The 16688-nt window shown below is 42.4% G+C and overlaps 1 protein-coding gene across 2 annotated transcripts in view; it reads right to left on the bottom strand.

Annotated features, from left to right (window-relative positions):
- The window catches only part of LRRC1 (leucine rich repeat containing 1), a 517165-nt gene that overhangs the window by 138018 nt on the left and 362459 nt on the right, over positions 1-16688 (bottom strand). For both annotated transcript variants that reach the window (XM_086926433.1, XM_086926434.1), the window contains exon 7: positions 14292-14366. In XM_086926433.1, coding sequence (XP_086782559.1) covers positions 14292-14366 — 75 coding nt within the window. The remainder of the gene's footprint in view (positions 1-14291; positions 14367-16688) is intronic.

Genomic DNA, 16688 nt, shown 5'->3' with positions numbered 1-16688 from the left:
TACTTATATGAAACCTAAAAACAACAATAATAATAATAAACAACAAATAAATGTAGTTGGTAAATCCAGGGACGTGGTAGGCACTCAGCAAAACATTTTCAAATAGATATTTTAATTTCAGTATAAGAAGCAAGAAAAATAGCAGTGACCTACATTAATTTTTACTGTCCTTATACCTGATATTTGTAATCAAAATTGTAACTTTCCAAGCACACATGTTCGTTTTGATAGAAACGTACTGAGGAATAATCGGAAGGGACCAGGGCCAATATAAGACCCGTGGAAATAGAATATCATTCGAAGGTAAACAAAGAAACCGTAAGGGAAAAAAATCACATAGCCCCGTCTAGTGAGATTTGCCCAAGAAACAGGCCATTCCCCTTGGAAGTCAATCCCTATTTTGTATGCTTCTGCTGGCAAGAGAGGCTGCAGTTCCTGTCCAAAGACTTCTGTATCACCTCTTGAAAGACTGCAAACACGCGATTTATTGGCAGCACTACCGGTTCATGTAAAGATGCCACTCACTGCCTTTCGTTTCTGCCAGTGGCCTAGAATATTCAAAGAGTGGGTTGTGGAAGCACATTCTCTTTATTTTGCCTTATCTATGGTTTAGGATTGTCAGCACAATGGAAGAAATACTAAACCTAGCTGCGTGACTAATCCAGATTTGATTTGATTGGTAAATTTGTACAGCACACGAATGCCCAGGGGCGTCTTGGTGCTAGAGTCGGTAGGACAGAGATATGCTGGTGTAGGATCCAAGCTGAATCAATTGGCAAAGAGCCAGGTTTTTAGCACCCTTCTAAAAGACATAAGCGATGTACTGCTCTTTAACGTGATTGGAAGGAGGTTCGAGGTCTTAACTGTCCCTTACAGGAAACTTCTTCCACCCCAGCAGACCTGTTTGGACTTGGATGTTTGTAGAAGTTTTGTATGACTGATCTTAAATTTCTCGCCGGCACATACCATTTCAGGTGAGTCCTCAAAAACTGAGGCCCTATGCCATGTAGCGCTTTAAAGGACAAGCATGGGGATTTAAATATAATCCTTTTGTCCACTAGCAGCCAGTGGAGATCTCTTAATCTGTGGGAGACTGGCTCAAACCCAAGGATATCCAGTACTGCAGTTTTAGTAGCTGCTGGTATTGGATCCCCACGTATAGGACAGTCCAGTCGGGAAAGGGCCAAGGCTGAGACTAGTGTTTTTAGTGCATCGGAGGGGATAAATGGGCAGATTTTCCTGATCATTTTTAAAATGAGCCAGATGGTAGAGGAGAGCTTGTTAATTGGACTACTGAAAGTCAGTTTGTCATTGAAGATGAATCCCAGATTTTTGACTTTAGGCACTGGGATTGGGTAGTCGCCCAAACTGGCAGGCCACCATCTAGGTGACCAAAAAGATGAATCAGATCGTAACAGCATGACTTCGGTTTTTTCACCGTTCAATTTCAAGCAGTTACTTGGCATCCATTGGCTTACCTGCGCCATATACTGGTTAAAGCGGTCGGCTGTCTCCTCCACGCTGCTTGAGACAGACACCACAACACTATTTTTGTTGGTCAATGGATTTCGCTCGATAAAAGGAATGAGGACGTATGTAAAGAATTCCAATCTTAACTAAGATAAAGCCTTACACCAGTGTGCATGACAGTCAAACTAGTTCACAATAGAAATATTAAGGATGTGCAATACTTGTTTGGTCTGCATGCGCGCTTTCGCATGCGCGCTCACTTGCGAGAGATATTGTCTTGACTAAGGGGTTAGAGTCCGCCTATTATTTACAATTCCTCGGCCTCATTGTAAATCAATTTCTACCTTTCTACTTGGGCAGCGAGAGCAGTCTTCACTTCCTCTCTTTTCTGCAGGAGCACTGATTGCTTTAGATGCATTAGGTTCCTTCCGCTGCTGGCTACTGTTATTAAGGTACTATTTATTTTTCAAGTTTTTTGCTTCTCCCCTACTCGTTTAGCTACTTCCCCTCATACCTGCCTGCATCCATGCTGCTTCTTTTCCCATGGTGTTGCTTTTCATCCCACTCCGACCTTCATCCAAGTTTCTTCGTCGACTCCCATCCGCTCCTGCCAGTGTTTCTTCTAATCCTCCCGAACCCCTTCCAAGTTGCTTCTTATCCTCCCACCCCTGTCCGTGTTGTTTCTTATCCTACCCCTCTTTCTTCATCTGCTCCAACCAACCCCTGTCCTCATTTCTTCTTCTCCCTCTCACCCTCACCTTCCTAGTCCCTGTTTCTTTTTTAACACCCACCGTCCCTTTTTCTTGTTTGCATCCCACTCGCCTTTTTTGCTCCATGTCCCCATTTCTTCTCCCACGTCCCAGCAGACAGGACAAAAAAAGCACTTGACGGCAGGCAGCACTGGTCACTTCATAGCGTTTTTCTTTACCAACCTGGTCCCCGCCCATTCTCCAAACCCTCCACCCGTTCTTCAAACCAAATGCAAAAGCCATTCGCTCACCCAGAGGCAAGACATATTGGCTTTGCAAATGCTTGTTTAAATAGGTCCTATCTGCGATATGCCGTGGTTTGATACTAAAGCTGATGGAAAATCCTATTAGCCAATGTTTAAAGCTAGTTGAACTACAGTAGCCAATGGCTGACAGGCTGTCCAAGAGTGTATGTGCCTCTGTGTATGCATGCATGTTGTGACATGATTTCTTGGTAGGCAGCTAAAGCAGTCTGTAAGCGACAATTACAAATTGGAGGGGAAATACTTCCACTACCCTTCCGTGTAAAATCAACCAAACAGAAAAAATAAACAAGAGAAACAAAGAACAAGTACAAAACAGTGTGAAAAGAGAAGCGATCATTTTTCAAAACTAACAGACTATATTGCAGTACACAGGACTACAGAACCAGATGCATATCCACAACATCCATTACTAATGTCTCAAAGGGGCAGAAATGCTTGGAGATGATCCAGCTGCTAATAGAACAGCAGATATGTACTCTCTGGGGAATCGTTTTGGGGTGGTTAATTTATAAGCTACAACTTTTTACAAAAGCCTCATGTGGAATACAAAATGATCAAAATGAGCTTTGTAAAACAGATAATCAACAGCTTCAGAAAAAGCGCCAGTGAGCTCTTCCCTGCAAGGGAGGTGGGCAAGGACATCTAAGTTGGTGTGCAAAGAGCTTCTCGATACCTACTAAAGAGGATTATCTGTTGGCAGGATGATCCAATAGGTGTGGTCTTGAAATATTGTCTAGAGCGGCAAGGTGAGAGGGGTGCTTTGCGGAAATATATGCTGAATATATCTTTGCAAGTTAACCTTCTCCAAAGGTTTTCTATGCACAATGGCAAATGTTTGCAGAATTTTACTATGCAGGTGTACTTTACTGGTGTGTGTCTCTGCACAATGACACTTTTTTCCAGATCCATGTGTTAGTAGTAAGCAGAAATATGTGTGTTAAGTTATCACAACAGTCACGGTTTTCACACAAATAGAAAAGTCTATGATAACCTTCCATAAAGTACGAATGCTTTCAATAGAACTTTGCACATGTTTGTCTAGTAGCCATTGAGATCCTACATACCTATTTTATGTAGGAGCACGAGGAGACTTCAGCAGGTGTAAAAGGTTTATTGTAAGAGGGAACAGCAGCACATCCATACTCTTTAACGCTTCCTCCCCAACTGCCCTTCACAACCCTACCACCTAATAACGTTCTAGAGCCTTTCCCATTCTTATGGCAACTAGCTAAACCAGATACCATACATCTTTCTACTTAATAGCAATAACCATCCCCACAAAATAACATATCTACATCTATATTCAGTATATATACTGGCAGTTCAACAACATAGCTGGCGACAAGAAACAGGAGTTACCCCAGTCCAGAGTTTCCAATGCTCCGGTAAGTGTCACATATGATATGCCATTAGAACGGGTAGACAAACCAGACATTCCAGACTGAGCCACTAATCCACTTGACAAGCCTCAGGTTGAATATTTACATTGGGTGCCACAACTTCTTACTCACCACCATCTGACATCCCTTCGTTATCGCCACTACCACTGGCAGGAATCACGCAGTCATCCTCACAAACTCCTGCAACAACTGTTACATGGGTATACTCATCCTCCTCCAAAACCACACATTGTGCTTTTCTTCATCCACACGAGTATCCTGTCCAATTCCCATGCTAATTTAAAATAAAAATTTCAGTCACCCAAAATGCAAACTTTCCTGAATACACGTTTCACTTGCAGTGGTCTCAAACTTGCTATTTTCCTTCCTAGTGTTGACTCCCAACTACCCTATCATTTAAACACCTGGTTCCAATTCCACATCCTCCACACCATACTTCTTGTAATAATATTCTTTATACACCTCCTGCACTTTCTTCAAATTCGCACTAACCACATCAGGAGACAATTTACTGTATAACTTCCTGTTCATCAATGCTAAATTATCCTTAGTGCAAAGCTCTCCACCTCTCAAAATTCTGAATTGACTACAACCTGTCAAGGTAGGTGTGAGCCAGTACGCCAACACCACGAAGTTTCAATTCTTTCTCCCAATTACATTTTGCATTTATAGCAGCCTGCACACTTCCCATGATCACCCGATTAAAACGTTCCACAGCACCTTTATCTGATGGATGGTACACCGGAGTGTGTTTCACCTTGATGTCCTTACTAGCCAACAATTATTCCAGAAGTGAACTTAGGCCCATTATCACTTGGTAAGGTTTTGAGAATGCCTTCTCAAAGGAAAACCTCTTCTAGAAACAAAATGACCACTGCAGAATCAACTTTGTTATACACGCTTGCCTAAGGCAACTTAGAGCATAACCAAAAGAACAATTTTGAACTTGGACACCTTTAAAATCCAAAATGGGAACAAGAATATCATTGCCCAAGTCATCTCTGGAATTTTAAGGAAATTTCCTACAACCTAAAGTAGGCTGGAGCACCAAATCTGACTAGTCAGAATTAGCACAATACTCACAAGATTTCACAAGCTTTTCCATGTGAGAGGCAACACCTGGCCACAAATGTAGATATTTCACCCGTCTTTTGGATGTCACAATACCTAAATGACCTTTGTGCATGATACTTCGTATTTTCACTCTGAAACCATGTGTATGTATTACCTTTTCCCCATGTAAGATAATCCTCTATCGCTAATGGATAACTTATCCTTGAATTCTCAAAATTACTTACTATTTTTCATCAACTCACTTTTTTTCTACGCCATCCGTCCAGAATATACTTAACTATAGCTTTTAGAGTTTGGTCCTTCTCATAACCAGATGTCCTGTCATCACTACTAATCGCATAATTATATCCAGTAACAAGGGCAACACAGTGCTCATACCACTCACTGCTAGTGCATTCATTTAATGCCAAGGGCGATCTGCTTAAATAGTCAGCTATTTTATTCCTATGACCAGATAAGAATTCCATATCATAGACATAGTCAAGGAGACAGACGCAAGGACAACCCCACCATGCAAGATGTTGCCCTAACAGCACCCACTGTAGTCAAGAGCTTTAATAATAGTTTATGATCAGTGTGCAACGTAAACCACGCTCCCTATAAGAGTGGTCTGGTCTAAACTTTTCCATTGTCTACACAGCTGCTAACATCTCTAGTTCAATTACAGAAAACTTCTCCTTAGCAGAAGACAATGAGCGGGAGACAAAAGCTACTGTACTTTAAGACACATACTCCATAACTTGAATTAAAACTGCACCTAGACCCTAGCCACTATCATCTGTAGTTGAAACGTGAGCTGTTTACTCAAAACCATGTAAGGGAATAGCTTTAAATACTCTCAAATTCCTTTTGGAACAAATTGCTCCAGATACAGTCTTGCCGCTCTCTTAACAATTGTCTCAATTCGTAGATTTTCATAGCAAAGTTCTCAACAAATGTCAAGTAAAACTCATCCAGCCCCAAAATGGACCTGCCTTTGTCCTTGCAAGTGGGTGCAGGTGAATTACTAATGGATGCTACTATATTTGTTTTGGGCAAAATTCCACCTCTGCTTACTTTGTGCCCCATGCAAGTTACAGATCTCATTGTAAATCTGCATTTCTTGAGTTTTACACTAAGACCACTAGTAGCTATTTTTTCAAAAACCAAACCTAACTTAAAATCATGCTCTTACTTGTCACACCTCGTAATCAAAATATCATCTTGGAAATATGTTGCTCCTTTAACACCTTTGAACATTAAGTGCATAAGACGTTGAAACAGGGCAGCAGACAAAGCTAGCCCAAATGACAGTCTCACAACCCTGTAACACCCAAACGGGTTAACCAAGGATGCTAAATGCCCGCTAGATGCACTTAGCAGAATCAGGTGATATGCAGATGTTAAGTTAATGATGGGGAACCAATTGACTCCTTTTGATTTGTGCTAATAGTGCATTAATCCTAGGAAGGAGACACTTATCCACCACTAGGTTCTTGTTTTTTTTCCTTCTGAAACCTTGGCAAAGTGGCCTAAATAGCACAACATTCACATTTAGATGTAGTGGGTGTACAATTTTTGTCACTGTCCTAGTGTCCCCACATCTGAAACAGGTCGGCAGCTTGTCATTACTAAAGCTGTCTGCACGGGTCTTTTCAGGATCCTTCCCAGGCTGTTTCCAGATTTTGTTCTCCTTTTCACCAGTGGTCCCAGAGACTTTGTTCACTGGAACTGTTTCTTAAGGCTTGTTGATTCTTAAAGCAGCCTGAGCATATCTTTTATACATTTCCGCTTTCTTAACCATGGCAATAATTTCTGTTAAGGAAGCATCATCTTACGCCCATTACTTTCCCTGTATGTTAGAATTATTTGGGTGCATTATGATCTGAATAAGTTTGTCTTGTAAGGCACAACATTTACAAGATACTGCTAATTTCTTATTGGAAGACACAATCTTCCACGGTCTCAGACCTGCCCCGTTTTCTCTGGAAAAAAGCCTGTACCTGTCCATAGCTTTGCACGCCGCTGGTTGGTGATAATAATACAAATCATATAGTGCATGGCTAAATACATCACCATCTTCAGGAAACCTTGTTTTTTTTCCATTTGCCATAAACATGTAGACCCGCCGGGCCTAAACTATGTAATAACATTTTCTTTTTCCTATTTGAAGAAAAGTCATCAGGTGCTTCTTCCTCTAATGCAGAAATATAGTTAGGAAGTACTCCTTCCATTCATGCCATTTCATTTGTGATTCACCTGGAGAAGGAAGGAAAGGCAATGGAGGAGGAAGAGAAAATGTTTGGGCACAAATGGTAATAACAATAACTCTTACATACACTATGGGATGAGTGTCCCTACTAACACACACAGGTTATGACCATTGATGTTGCAAATGCAAGGCTCTAAACATAACGGTCTGTTCTTGAAGTACAGTTGAGGAAATGTGTATACCTCAACATAGCTAAATGTGTACACTAAGAATAAATTTTTGGAGTGTGCACCACCCTGCACACACCACAAGAACAATTAGGTGTGCATTTCACAGAGATACACAAAAATTACTGCTACACACTGACTGTAACAGAGCAAATGTACTCCCAACATTTTAGAACGTTGTTAATAAGTGTTCATTAGCCCATACTCAGCAAGGAGGACATGGTGTGCACCATCACAGAGCAAACTCTGCAAGGTTGAGGCGTAAGTGTCACTGAACACCCACAGCCTGCAATAGCCTCTCAAGCTAACCTTCCCAATGACAACGTCAAGACCCCAGGTCTACTCTTGGAGAAAAAACAAATGGCACTTTGCATGTCAGGCTTCGTCAATGCCGCAGGATTCTCATTAACATAGCCGCACGTAATGCTCTTTGAGACACTTCTTTCCAATATAAAATGGCAGCACACTGAACAGGTATGTAATGTAAGCGTGTCTGCCATCACACACAGGGCTTCCAAAATGGCGGTGCTTTAGACGCGCAACATTGGCGTGTCTACAGTCAGGCGCATGCAAACTGCTATGCCCACGCAAAACAACTGCACAGTGAGACTCATGTGACCTTCACCCCCTGCTTGGGCCAAGGAAGGTTTCCGATCAGCCCAAAAAATCCTAGATTGACAGGGTCCCTCACCTCTGCTCCAGACATGCTGTCCACTCTCAACTGCACCTCATGGCAGCAGCCACTAAGGATTAATTTCACCACTAACACCAGTACGAGGAGACAAAATCACCAGCGCCAACACAGAGAAGGTGTAGCAAATTTCTCTGTAGATGTAAGTCCTTTTCCCCGTGTCGCCAACTTGTAGAAGCACAAGAAGACTTGAGAAGGGGGTTATTTTAAGAGTGAAAAGCAACACATCCATACACTTCAATGCCTACTTCCCAACTGCCATTCCCAACTCCACTACCCAGCAACATTCTAGAACTGAACTGAATATTATGCCACCTCCATTCTTAAGTCAGCCAACAGCTCTAAGAGTATCTTTAAGATAGTAAGAGATATGACTTGCCCTGAATGCATAAGTAATAAAGTTACACCTACTCAGGAGCTATGTGATGGATTGGCAAACTTTTTCCAAGAGAAAAGTATTAAGATTATGGAAGATTTGAAACCTGTGACCCCACCCGGTTCCCTGGACCAGGAGGGGGGGGGGGGAATCATTAAAGAGTTAGTAAGACGGGAATTATAACTCAAATCCATTCCCCCCCCAGCTCACGCTGGATGAGTTTGAGATGCCATCGGGAGAGGAGTTTGTCCGAGTGGCTCTGGGAATGTCTCCGGGATCACCACTGGATTCCATCCCCCATAAGATATTGAAAGAATTAGGACCGGAGATCCTCCCAATCTTGCGCCAGCTCTGTGGTCAGTCCCTCAGCAGCGGGGTGGTGCCACCTTGCTGGAAACAGACAATCATAACGCTCCTACAACAGCCTACCTTGGACCCAGACTGCCATAAGAACTATATCTTCCTCTTACCATACCCAGTTAAAATCGTGGAATGTCTGGTAAGTAGGTCATTGTCCCTTTTTTTGGAGACAAATAATAAGTTGGAAGATGAGCAATTTGGGTTCAGGCCAGGCCATGGAACAGAGACAGCCTTGGTGACCGTATTGGACAATCTCCGAATGCGGGTGGACAGGGGTCAATGGGCAACTTTAATCTTGCTAGACCTGTCCACCGCATTTGACACGTGAACCATACCATTCTACTTGCAAGGCTAAAAGCTCTGGGAGTGGCAGGGGTGGCATTGAGCTGGATGCATTCCTATCTGTCTGACAGATGTCAAGCAGTAGCGCTCCCCCCATTTCAATCGGAATTTACTAAAAATTAACATGGGGTACCTCAGGGGTCCTCAATCAGCCCCATACTGTTTAATGCATACATGCAGCCGCTCCTGGATGTTATTAAAACCCACAATACCAGCGTGGTTAATTATGCCGATGACACTCAGCTTATCGTGTCCTTGGATGGTAACCACGCCGATTACCAGGAAACTTTTCATGCATGCAAGAAATGGTGATCTGGCCGAGGGACAACTCGCTACAATTTAATAATGAGAACACAGAGATCTTGCACTGCAGGGTGGGTAGTGTTCCATCAGTATTACAGCTGACTTGGCCCATACCCACAGCTGCTCCCTGTTGGAATTGGGGTAGCCTGGCCTAGGGCAAGACTAGCATATCAGAGGCACAGTGTAAGGTTGCAGACCACCCAAGAGTAATTCCACGCAATAGCACTCAAAAGAAAACACTACACCAAAAATGTATGAAAATACGTACTGCTTTATAAAAATAATATATATATCTTGGCTCTTTTGTGTTCAGAAATCACCCCTTAATACATTTCAGGATGTCTTAGAATTAGCAAGTACTTCTTTTAAACTGCAAAGCAATTTACCACCTATTTGTCACATCACAGTACATCTGCTATCAAATCAGTAATAACCACCAGCATTTATAGAATAGATAGATCACTTAACCAAAATTGGCAGGTAGCTCTTATTCTTCCTTTTACTCAGTTAAGCATTTACTGTGCTCCGCTTACTTTATATCAATTCTAAACACAGCATTACATTAACATTTGGCCAGACAGCACCTGAATCACCTAAATCAGTAAAAGCACTTTCAGAGATTAAATTAATCATCAACATTGACAGTGCAGTTAATCAGACTCCAGAAGTCACTGGATATGGTTAATATGCAGTACCAGTAACTTCCTCTTTCTAGCCCACAGTCAAAGAGGGTTTCCTCAGGTTCCCCACCACTTTATGGATTACAGTAGAGGAGAAAAACAACAACCATTAATGAATCATCAATTGATTGCAGGCTCTAGCGCCACCTTCCCCCTTCAGATGACCTCCTTACTGTAGCGTGGAGACGATGTTGTCCCAGTCTCCACGCGTCGCTGTCACTTTAAGGCTCCTTTTGAAGCTTCCCCCCCGCTCTCTCTCCTACTCGGGCCAGCTCCTCTGCTTTGGCACTCGAGCGGAGGGCAGGGCTGATGTCGCAATGCCCCCAACGAGCCTCCGAGTCCCGAGCTCCCTCTCCCTGCCAGCTCCTTTGCGTAGCGCGAGAGAAGAAGGAAAAGAGCGGGACACTCGCTCAGGCGGCAGCCGGTGCTTCTCCTCTGGAGATCGGCGGGGCCGCTAATCACTCCGTCATGCGCAGTAGCGCTCGCGCCAGTATCTTCCTACTCTGCGCCCGCTCCCAGGAAGGACGCACTACTCCTGGGCCTGCTCGGTCCTAGGCCCCTCCTGAGGGAATACTAACGCTGACTGGGCATGCGCGATGGCGCCTTGGTATAGCGTCTCACCCAGGCTCTGCTCTGTAAATCGGGACTTCACTCGATAACGCGACTGGAGCGCGGAAGGTGCCCCCGGGGTCCCGCTCTCAAAGGGAAGCCCTGACAAGCTTCACAGGCTCAGTGGATCCCGGGGGGGGGGCGCTATTCCAGAGAACTTGATACCTTCCACCAGGGACTCCAGGGATCAGTTGACTGCAGATCCGGCCAGGGCTCCTCAGGACACAAGCCTTCCCCAGCACCCAGGAAGGTAGGGACAGCGCTGGTTCGATTCTGTACCCAGTTCCCACCTCACAAAGTCCTTTTATCACTCGAGTTGAAGAAGGGGTTGGGATCTAGGGAAGAAGGTTATCCTTCCTGAGTCTCTTTCTGCTGGGCAGAGGACTGCGCACCGCAGCACTGCAGTCTCCTTCTCCTTAGACTTCCCCTGTATAGTTTGGACAAGGGGCAAGCTAGGGGCCCAGGGTCTCCAGTAACCCTACACAGCGGGGTCAGGACAAATAACCCAAAAGGGGGATTTTGAGGTGACAACCCAAGGCAGCTTCCCTATCTAGGAGGTCAACCCTATGTCTAACCTCTCCCACCCTTGGCTACAGCCTGTCCTCCAGCTGACTTCCACAGGTAGACAAAATGGCTGCCCCGCATTCCGCCTTATATAGGCTGCCCTTCAGTGGTCCAGAATGGACCAGAAGGTTCTGGAATGCCCTATGTTAGGCTATGGCCAAGTTCTGTTTGTGACAGTTGGGGCAGTTGGTGGCCACCATTTTAGGTAGTGCCAACTTTCCTGTCAGAACAGGCCTCTGGACCTGAGGTAAAAGATTATGAGGGGGAGAAAGAACACCTATCCCCCTGACCAACACCCACAAAAAGTCAGTAGACAAAAAATTAACAAGGGTATGAGGGGCAAAAAGGGGACAAAATAAATAATAATTAGGAGGGACTTCGCCAAAAAGCCAGACAGGTCTAACACTCCCCTGGTACCAAAGAGCATAGTACGCAATCTAGGGATCAGCTTCAATGAGAAGCTGAATTTCGAATCGAATGTCAATAAACTGGTGGGAGCCTGTTACACTCTTAGTGCAGAGTACTAACGATACTGCCAGCCCAGGCAAGAATCACAGTAGTCAGAGGCATTATTCTGAGTAGCCTGGATTATTGCAATGTTCTGCTCCCGGAGTCTCCTGGATGTTCATTGTGAGGCTCTAGATTTTCCAGGCGGCAGCAGCGAATCTTGCACTGACAAGGGCACATCGTACATCTACAACCCAGGCATTGGCAGAGCTGCACTGGCTCAGGGTGACTCAAAGGATTTTGGTTAAATCCCTCTGTATAGTGTTTAAGGCACTCCATGCACAGGGGCCCAAATTGCTTCAGGGCAGGTTTAAATGGAATGAACCTGCACGTAACCTTCGCTCTGCGACTGCTAATTTTGTCAGGGTTCCTAGGACAAAGAGTAACACCAGGGGGAAGAGCGTCTGGTGTGGCGGTTGCCCGCCTTTGGAATTGTCTTCCTCTGGAAATAAGGAAAATACAGGACTTGTTGATGTTCCGCAGGAAAGTCAAAACGTGGCTATTTCCTAAAGTATGATTCTCTGGTTCAGCTCTGTAGCTTTTCCGCCAGCTTTTTTTTCTGGGGTCTTAGCGCCAGGATGCCTGCAGGATTACAGTGTATAAATGCTAAAAATAAAAATAGAACATCTCATTCTCATGACAACAAGCTAAACCAACCAGGTTTCATGTGATCTAAACGGGTTTCATGTGATCCAAGCATCTAGGGACATCCATTAATCTAGCCAAAATCTTTTGAAGCATTTAACATTTCTGATCTAAGGAGTAGATTCCTTTGAAGATTGAGTTGCAGCAGAATACTCCATTTGTGAGCACAGCCAAAGTTAATTAACCTAATGTAGATATTCAGTAAGAGGTGTTTCATATTGCCAACACTTTTACAATAGGGATGTTTGAATTAATTTAGACAAAGGCAGAGCAGAGGATGACTAAACGACTGGCATTAACAGTTTATTTTGTAATAGAGAACGCTCTAGTCTGAAAAGAGAGGGTTGAAACAATCATACCTAACTAAAGCTAAAATGAGCACTGTGAGAAGCATAAATTGTTAAATAACAGAAAAGTACAATCAATGTTCTCCTAAACATGCTGATGGCAGTGGAGTCTTTGTGATGGCCCATCTGAACATTTAAGTGGCATTTGGCACAGTCAGTCATCAGTACTTAATCTGTGAAATCTGACTTGGCCATCATTCTCATGTAAAGTGACCCCCCTAAACATTTTCATCGAAAGCCTTGACTACCGCAGTGTAGCTTATTCGGGACATCCAAGTAATCCGTTATAAAAACTAGGTTAATAAAAATACTGCTGTTTAACTACTGATTGGTCATGGATGGCAAGGCCAGGTTAGAACGACACAGGCTTCTTTTGCATGTTACCATTCAGGAAAACAATTAAACTCAAAGCTTTATTCCTAATCCATCTGTCATACTCAAAGTTTCTTTCTTCTGGATAACGTCAGCTCAAGAACCTACTTAACTTCAATGGGGCCAGGCTTGTTACAAACAGGTTTTAGGTGAAATTTTAAAACCTCCGCTTTTGTTCTCCTAGTCAGGGAGGGATCAAACCTGTGCGAGGAAAACTACCCCTAGAACTGGTTTTGAGTGATCACAGAGGAGGAGACTAGTCAGTACACTGGCCCCACCTCTGGATGAGCAGCAGTAGTCTGCGTGGAAGGCCAGCTACAGAGGAGTTGGGATGAGGGCCTTACCATAGGCGAGGCCTTGCAAGTCAACCCTCGCTGTGAATGGCCGAAGCTTGTTAGCAGCTGGGCTGGCCACGAAAGAGCGCTGGGCATCATCTCTTTTGTTGGGCTTAGAATCTTCTATTTAATCTAAAAGTGTTATGAAGTCATGTTGACATCTGGTTAATCCACTGAATTTAAAGGAAATGTTCCCATATGACGAATAGTCAATTCGGGTCACTGCTACCACTAAAGCGGAGCTTAGGCTTTGCATATCGCCTTACTACCAGTGATATGTTTGTATGGCGTTAGGGAATGAGGTGAAGTACTTAAGAAATTAAATAAACTTTTCATTTATATCCTTAAACTTCTTCAAGATCTTCAAACTCACTATCTAAAAAGTCTATTACTGTTTAAGGATTTAAACGTAATCACATTCATTTGTACATGAAATTACAGTGAAACGGTGTAAAAGCAAATTCTGTTTGTCCAGGAACTCACAATTGTCTTCTACACTGGACTAAATCAGGAAAAGGTGTGCATGATACTTAATTGTGATATGAAATGCATGTAAATGCTTTTAGACAAATATGATCTCGTTTTAAACTGAATTCTTATCCATTATTCAATAATAGAGCAGCAACATGACATTGCCCAATAGCAAGCAGTCATTTTTAAAAACGGAGCTAAAACAATATATACTGCAATATTTTAACAAGCATTGTACAGAATCTGGTGAAACAGGACAGATGCAATACCCGACTTGAAAGTTTGAAGAATAAAATGCAAACAATTTCATACCACAGGTAAATCTGCCAGCTGATTTCCATCCAGCCACAGGTCCTTGAGATTGAAAAGTTCTCCAATAGTTTCTGGCTGAAAAAGGAACATTTATTAAAAAAGGACTTATAAATCGACAATTGATTTAAAGAAACAAGAACAAAGCAAAACATTTAGAATTAAACTGGAACAGTATGCTGTGAGAAACTTTGGCATGGGTTGGAGCCAGGAGCACAGGATGAAGGATAGAGTATAAATCCTCTTTGCCTTTTGGTATCCATATAATTTGATATTAACTTTCTCTATTGTTGAAGTGGATAAGAGGTCTTTATATTAAAAGTCTTAACTTGTTCGATGTGCAGGTGATGTTACCGAGTTGAGGTGGTAGACAGTTTTTAGTTAACCGAACAATGGTGGGGGCATGGGCAGATGGGGACTATATGGGCAAACAGTGGCCATTCTTTTGCCAAGTGAAATATATAGTAATTTGTCACTCAGGCCATAACATCTGGATCGAGAACGGTCGTAATATTAATTTTCAAAAATCAGCTTTTTAGTTATTAGAAGATACAACATGTTGTTTAAAACATGGAACGGTTAACAAATACTTGGAATTAAACGTTTAGCTCCCACTGGGCCTACTAAATTACACACTGCACATATTAGGCACCCTTGTACCTGACCTTTTACAAGCTCTGTTGCTACTGGGGGGATTTTACCCTGGCACTCGATGTAGGTAAAAATACATTTATGCCAAAATAAACTGACTGTCAATCCCTGACAAAATTAGATAGTTTCACACAGGCTACAAATTGGAATTTCTCCTGGTACTGAAGTGATCACACTTCCTAATTAAGCAATGGAATTGATTCACACAAAGGCCCTAAGTAAAAACTTTCCAAAAAGTGTGGAGGAGTGATTGTGATGCTAAATACAATAAAAAGAATACGAACTGAGAACTGGTGCTTAGGTTCTTGGCACCTGATCAACCAAGTAGTGGTAAAAGATCTAACTTTTCTCTCAAAACTATTTTAAGGAAATGAGTAGTCGGTTGCAAACACTAGGACATTCTGAGAAGCCTACACATATGTTTATTGCCTGGAAAGGTAGGAGAAGACAGAAAAAAGCTAACCAAGAATTTAGAAAAACACTATTTAGAGGAAATTCAGTCAAGTGATCAAATCAACTGATGAGACAATTACTAGGAAAGAAAGAAGAATACGAATCAATACCTTTTAAAGAAAGAGGGGGCAATAACTAGACAAACAACAAATTATATGACATGGTGGATATTAGCTTGTTTTTTCGGGGTTCCTATTCTGTGCACTAAAGAGAATGATATTTTCTTTTATACATGCATACATATAAAGGCTCAAATAATATAACTGTAGCTGTAACAAATTTCATAAGACTTGTAGAAGTGTGTTTGTTTTAGTTATGCCATATTTTCATTCAAAACACCATTTTAGACAAGATAGATGCCATTAATCACTCATACTCTACCCTACCCTGCCCCCTCGGCAGCACCCCAACAGCCAAAGGACTTTTGGAAATTGAGAAAACTCTCCTATGTTGATAGGGATGCTGCCCACCTTCTAATTTTACTGCTCGTTTGAGACGTCGAACCATTTCTGATCTTTACGTTTTCATTAATGGATACCAAATCTGTATGCGAAGTAGGCGCATGTTTGCGCTTCAAAGATCTGTATGTGGCTGCATGGCAATTTGGAGGTAAATATCAAAGAGAATAAGCAGTGTCAAATAAGTCAAACTGTATTGCATTTTACATTTAAATTTCATTTCTAAAAAAGTATTTAAACGAATGCTTTTGCATGTTAAAAATAACAATGAATACTTTTTTTTTTTAACTAAAGCCCTGTTACGGCAGGGAATGAGGTTAAGGTAAGATCCACAGCAAATGGGTGGGGTTGTTGGTAAAGATTAGGGTAAGGTTTCACCTAGATCTATGGATTTCTGGGTCTAAATTATCATATCCCGTTTAGTGTGCCTGAAATTTCAGAAACGTCTTACACAGTCCTGGCCTCTTGACATTCCTCTGTAAAAAAAATTGGCCAAAGATTTTTTTTTGATTTGTGTTATTGCATCATTAGAGAAGCAATTTAGCTTGGGTAGACATTGCTAATTCAGGGCAAGTTTTTCTTGGCAACATTTTTTAAATTGAACCTGTGAAGCTTATAAAAGGATTTGCTGAGACATAGGAAGAATGTTATTTTAGAGGTGAAGAAAAATGCCTTGTGCATGTGGATGAGTTTCGACTCACAAATTTGACGATCTTCGGTACAGTGAATTCAAGAACTCCGTCCCGCTAAGTGGCCTTTCACCAATGTCATATTCTGCGTGCTGACACATTTCTACTTGATCAGAAGATCCGTGTGAATTTGTCTGGAAGGATATTGA

The sequence above is a fragment of the Lissotriton vulgaris genome, chromosome 6 (assembly GCF_964263255.1).
Source record: "Lissotriton vulgaris chromosome 6, aLisVul1.2, whole genome shotgun sequence".
Lineage (NCBI taxonomy): Eukaryota > Metazoa > Chordata > Amphibia > Caudata > Salamandridae > Lissotriton > Lissotriton vulgaris.
Note: the sequence above shows the minus strand (reverse complement) of the source record. Positions and strands in the feature narration are given on the sequence as shown.